Source organism: Lactuca serriola, chromosome 4, assembly GCF_051521515.1.
Source record: "Lactuca serriola cultivar US96UC23 chromosome 4, Lser_US96UC23_V15, whole genome shotgun sequence".
Classification (NCBI taxonomy): domain Eukaryota; kingdom Viridiplantae; phylum Streptophyta; class Magnoliopsida; order Asterales; family Asteraceae; genus Lactuca; species Lactuca serriola.
Window position 1 is genome coordinate 100,140,334 of NC_136411.1, and position 6,566 is coordinate 100,146,899.

General features: G+C 32.2%; 1 protein-coding gene across 2 annotated transcripts; it reads right to left on the reverse strand.

Annotated features, from left to right (window-relative positions):
* Positions 1 to 747: 747 nt before the first annotated feature.
* On the reverse strand, positions 748 to 5,782 carry LOC145102181 (uncharacterized). Of its 2 annotated transcripts, none has more exons than XM_079039561.1 (5): positions 5,165 to 5,782; positions 2,546 to 2,701; positions 2,353 to 2,385; positions 1,666 to 2,213; positions 748 to 1,575 (listed from the first exon to the last, which is right to left on the reverse strand). In XM_079039561.1, exons 1-5 carry the CDS (start codon positions 5,676 to 5,678, stop codon positions 856 to 858), a joined length of 1,971 nt encoding a protein of 656 aa, XP_078895687.1. In that variant the 5' UTR covers positions 5,679 to 5,782; the 3' UTR covers positions 748 to 855. The 2 variants fall into 2 exon arrangements, with proteins under 2 accessions (XP_078895687.1, XP_078895686.1); XM_079039560.1 differs by having other exon boundaries at positions 1,666 to 2,222.
* Between the last annotated feature and the right edge of the window lie 784 nt (positions 5,783 to 6,566).

Sequence of the window (6,566 nt, forward strand, 5' to 3'; positions counted from 1 at the left end):
TTCTAGATGTCCAAACCCGAGAAGGGCGTCCACATCCACAAGGGTTTGCATCATCAAATATCTTCTTTGTAAGTCTTGAGTTGGACATCAACGATTGAGAGGAAGAAGAAGAAGTAGACATTACAAGAGATTGAACACAAACATTGTTCGTTTTGATTTTCTCCAAGCTGTAAATCGATAATTCTAATCTATTTATTTCATGTTATTAAATATAATGTCATGTCATTTTCCAACTAATGGTATACCTAATGAATCTGGTTGCCACTAATGAGAATTGAAAAAAAAAAATGTAAGTTCGTTGGTTTTTTTGAACAAACAAAACAAGATTAGAGTTTTTTGAACGATTTTGAAACTTTATTGGTCTTACAAGTTATTTTCCCAAAATTTAATTACACGTCATAAGCAATGTCATTTGTTGACTTTAATTAGCCGATTGAACATAATGAGAATTGAACAAAAATGTAAGTTAGTTGAGTTTTTTTTAGACAAAATGTTAAGTTCATTAAGTTTTCTTGAACAGACAAAAGATAATTTATGAATAATTTAGAAACTTGGTTGAGTTTATAAATCATTTTCCCAACAAAGTAATATTTAAGCATATGAAGAGGAAAGAAGATAGGTTCTATAAATGAAACACAAAGCAATCTTACACCAACATTATATATATATATATATATATATATATATATATATATATATATATATATATATATATATATATATATATATATATATATAAGATGAGAACAATAAATTCCATGAGAATGTAAGACAATTTCTGTCGTTGATCCGCATCTCAAATTTTGACGGTTATTTCCGTGGGAAAGCTGAACGTAACTGCCAAACAGAAAACTATCAAACAACAAAACGGTTGGTATCGGGTGTTATGGATTGGATCGGGTATGTGGAATTACTAACTGAATTGGGGATAACTGCACCATCTGTTTTGCTAGGATCGGAGGAATCACAACGTGGAACAACATGTCGAATTTTTTTTAACGTGTATGAGAAGGTTTTCACGAGCGAAACATAAAGCGGTAAGTACGAAAAAGCAAAGATGAGGACCGGAAAGAATGCCACCGAATATAGAGCAACTCGTGTCCATTTCTCCTTGTTACGTATTAGAAGAATGACAGTCGCTGCAAATGCCACCATCATCATTGAGACGGATAAGATCAACAAAGTAACACCCATCATTAGTTTTTGAGGAAGAGACTGCCGAAAATCTTTCAATCTAAATGATGAAGTTAGAATGTTGAGGAATAGGATCACCGATGTTAGAGCAAATGCTAAAGAAAGCACATCGGTCATTGTAAATAAGAAGAAAAAAGGTTGGTTTTCAAGAATTGGATATCCAGTTTCTTGATTCGGTCCTCCTGGAACAGTGTAAGCTGCAGCAAATGCAACTGTTGCAATTAGCACAGCTACAATGGAGCAGTTCTCCGCAGTTCCCTTCATCCATTCTTTGGCGTCCATACGATGCTGAGCATTATTGATGGCAAATAGCTTTTCCGCAGTCACTCCTTGGGCATTGTAGTGCTTTGTGAAATGGGTTGCCGATATTTTCTTTACACGCTGCATGAAGAGTTACATTTTACATAAGAATTATAAGTTCCATTGATAAAGAATACATTTTGCAACCTCAAAAAAAGTGAATTAATTTACCTCAAAGAGAAGCAAATCTTCTTGCAAAATTAAAGCAGGACTTCTCATGTCTTCATGACCTGCTTCGGTTGCCTTTATACCAACCATATGTAGTATGGAGTTCCCGTTGTTGTCGATCTTTCGTATAAGTCTTGTCATCGGTGTTTCCATTTTTTCAACAATATCAAATATTTGAATTTGTCGATACTTGATAGCTACATGCAAGATGTTACGTCCTTCATCATCAACATGCTCTACTGCTTGAGGGTACATCTCAAGAATTCCCCTAACAATCTCCGTACAACCTGATTTCGTTGCCAAAAATAACGGGGTTTCAGCAATATCGACAGTTGTAGTTTCTTGGCCAGTTGTTGATATTTGTCCTTGATCTTGGGGACCCATTGAGGTCGTCCTCCCATATCTGTGTGTTTTTGGTTTGCTTTTGTCTAATGCTGATTCAGTCGCTTCCCATGTTGTGTCTCTTTCGATCAAGAACCTTGCAAGTTCAATCACCGAATCATATCTATGCTTCTGGTCCCTAAGTTGTTCCCATAGAGGCACCGTCCACCCTGTTACCACTACCGACAAAACACGTGTTAACACCTCATTGGTCCATGTCATATGTATAAAAATGGCTCCATATATGGAATAACAATAGGCTTCACTCTGGAAAGTGCAACCAACATATATATGTTATGGGCGTTTTACCTTTTTCTGTAACAGTACCTCCAGTTTTGATGCCTGCAAATGGACAAGTTTCCATGAATGTCAGAGTGAGAACCAAAATCTGAAATATGTCATAAACAACCAAAGGAAGTAATTTTTATGCATAAATCAACTTTGTTCAACAAGAAAAGGTTATAAACTTATGTTGAGAATTGGCTAATGCATGGTTTCATACGAGCATATATGAATTTCTTGATCAGAGAGCCACCCACTTCCTCCCCACCATGAAAAGCCGATGGATTACATGCAAGAAGTTGAAGTGCAGTCATCCCATCCCCATCTCTTTCGTCGATCAGGTATCTATACTTTGCAGCAATTTTTAAAGCCAAATCTGTATTTCATGGTCACATTATTGATTATTATAAAGTTAGGAGGATAGTGGTTGCATTACACTAAACCCAAAAATTAGCAAAACCCTTTCTCTCGTGGGTTTTTTTTTTCGTGTTGGTTTGTAAAATGGGGTCTGTTTCGCATTTCTTTTGTAAAAATGGGGTTATTTTTACTTGCCTTGTAAAAATAGGGCTGTGGCCCCACAACTTACATTGTTTTTCCAGCAATTGACATAAATGGTCCCTTGAATGTTTCAACCCCTCAATTTATATAATATGTTATAATTAAATATTTGTTGTATTTAGTTATTATTTATGTTTCAATAATTTTTTTACATATACTTCTTTAATTAAATATTATTAGACTTTATGTTTGTTTTTAACAAATAATACCATTAAAAAAATCTCAAATTGATAATTTCAAGTTAATACCAATATTTAGAATTGTAATTGAATTAAACTTAAGTGAACCGTTGGCATACTCTTTGACAATGTTTATTTATTTAAAAAAAATATATGCACATATGATTTTTCATTCATTTACTTAAATGAAAAAAATATAAACAATAGTCTCATTCAGTACGACGTAAACTATGTATTTTTTTATGGAAGACTTTCTTATATATTCTTTTAAACATCAAAATATCATAATAACCTAATAAAATTTCATATTTATTTTTCATAAAGTTTTAAAATATAATATGTGCTCAAATCCTAATCTTTACCATTTTTAAACACTTTATAACATTTTTTTTAATATTTTAAAGTTATTATAATTAGAAGAAAATTCAAATGACATATTTCACCTCTTATATAAATAACTGGAATCAACTTCAACCTTCATAATACAAACATGATGTTATAGAAACATGATCCTTCTCCATAAATATTAGTCTTATCCACCATCTCAACATGTTCTAGTTGTCCTCCATCACCATGAATGTTATCGTCATCTCAACCCCTATTCTCCGTCTACTGTCTTAGCCAATCTTTTAAAAACCGGTTTGAACCGGCCGGTCGAACCGGTTGGACCGGAAACCGGGTGAGGGAGTGGTTCAACTATCACCGGTTTTATATTGATTTTTAAACCGGATTGAACCGGCCGGTTTTTAGAAAAACCCGGTTGAACCGGTCAAAATAAACCGGTTGAACCGGTTAATCCGAATAAAAACACATGAAAAATAATTATTTACATAATAAACTTTAGTATTTTTTTTTTCAAATATATTTAGTTTTCTCTAAATAAAAACATATGTTAAATGTTATAAAGTTTTTTGATGTGGTTGTATTCATCTGAAACTATATTTCGTTTCGGTATTATATATTTTTTTTAGCGTATATCGATTGATGTAAAACACTAAAACTTATGGTTATGTGTTATTTTAATGTATTTTGATTCATCTACAACGTATTTTTATGTATATTTTTAATGTTTGAACTTGTAAACATCAAATTCATAATTTATATATTTATGTATGTGTAGGAAAATAGAAAAAAACATGAAAAATATAGAAACCGGTTCACTTGGCAGTCGAACCGGTTAAACCGGGAACCGGTCACTATACCGATTCAACTAAAAAACCGGTTTTTAAAACATCGGTCTTAGCCCATGCTCGTTGTCCGACATCGTCTTGTCTCAAGTCATTATAATGCATGGAAATCACTTGTGGTGATGGCCACGATAACAACTAAGACTCCAAATTTGATGTTTTTGAAAAATAAAATCAAGATTTTTGTAAAATTGAGAATTTAAGGATTTTGGCAAATTTAATATTTTCAAAGTCTAAAAAGGGTAAATAGAATATTTACATATTATGTTGAAAAATATGATATTTTGATTTAAAAGAAAACAGATACGAAATTTTCTATTTATTTATTTTGAACAACAAAACTTTAATAAAACTAACAAGAAGGTAGAATAGCAAACGATTAAATCATGATGACAGATCAATTGTCCCAAGTATCCTAACCAAGATCGTTTATTAATCTAGTAATTTTATATTCTTTAAAATAGTTATAAACTTATTTGATAGTTATTTTAATCTTAGTAATATTTAATATTGATACCGACGAGATTTTTATGGTATTAGTTATACGTGAATTTCAATAATAAAATTTTAATAAAATTAATTATATGTAAACATTTGATAAAAGTTAAAAAAACAACAAAAAGGACACAATTAAAACATGTTATATAAATCAAAGGGCTAAACTTATAACGTTTTAGGGGCCATTTATGTCATTTGATAGAATGCATATGGAAGTTGAGGGGTCACAACCTCATTCTTACAAAAAAAAAAAAAAAAAAAATAGAAATGACCCCATTTTTACAAGATAAATGGAAATCAGCCCCCATTTTGCAACAAACTCTTCTTTGGTGTCAGAAACGGATTAATCCTTCTAATGACGATAAATCGTGTTAACGTATCATGACCACATAATTCCTAAAAGATCATGAAACTTACCATAGTGTTCAGTGAGGATGGAAATATGAAGTATGGAGGTCTTATCATCTCTAAAATGAAAACTCCTCAAATCTGCATCACTCTGAATTGTTTTATGCATCTCAGCATCAAGAAAATCATACATTCTATTTTTCCCATATCTTGCAGCACGAAAGATTGGGGTCTCTCCACGCCTATTGGGCATGGAGAGAAGCGTCGGTGCTCTCCTCAACATTTCCATGGCAGCAGGGACTATTCTATCCGAAGTTGCTGCCTCATGGAGCACTGTGTTTCCCACGTCGTTTTGACATGTTAGCTTGTGATAATAAACCTCCCTCACCATGTTAAGTAGTTCCATGACGAGGTAACTTTGTTTGGAGTACGTAGCCATATGCAGGACAGTGTCGTGGTGAATTGTCAAGGCGTGTAATGGACCCTTAGGAATCCCTTCACACAAACGGATCGCCTTGTCTGTATCTCCTTTCATTAGAGCATCGTAGAGCTCCTTGTTGAGTTTCCTTGCATCATCAGCCATGGCGATGGACGGATTATAGGGGGGATACTGAATAAACTGAAGCACAAATTCTATGATTAATTAAAAAGATAAGGCGATATAAGCAAGCGCCCGTGAGATAGATAAAAAGAAAGGGAATTCGTATAATTAAAGAAAGAAACCATCATCTAGTGTCTTTTTGCTTTTCTGGAGACATGTAGGGTTCCAACCCTAAGTGAAGTCATCTCTTGTAATGTGCGTTCACATATGTAGTGTTTAAACAAAAGTTATAATTAAACAATCTAATAATTTGAGATTTAGTTAATTTTTCTCTACTTCGAACTATAATTAAATTACCCTTTAGATATTATTTTGGCAGGATAATGACTTGAAAGGGAATGAACTTTTTTTCACTATCTATTTCCTACTGAACTATTGAAACTGTTCACATTTTACCCCTTATGACCGGTAACAACCGGTCATAAGGGGTAAAATGTGAACAGTTTCAATAGTTCAGTGGTAAATAGATAGTGAAAAAAGTTTAGTGACTAAATATGAATAAAATTGAAAGTTCGTTTCCTTGTCAAAAAAGTTTAATGACTAAATGTGAACAAACTTTCCTCTTGAATTATGGTTTAGCAAATTATGTATTTTTGTTAAATTTTAACAACATTTGTTGATGAAAAAAATGTGTGAAATACAAAAAAAACCTTGAAAAAGGTATAAAAAAACGAAACACAAAACCAATATTATATGTATAAGTTTTATGTTATAATACTATGCAATATTATATGTATAAAAATTATCCTAATATTATATGTATGAATTTTGTGTTATAAAATTATGCAACACATAAATTGACATACATTAAACCATATACGTTGTTTATAAATGAATACATATACATATATAAATTGATACATTATATAT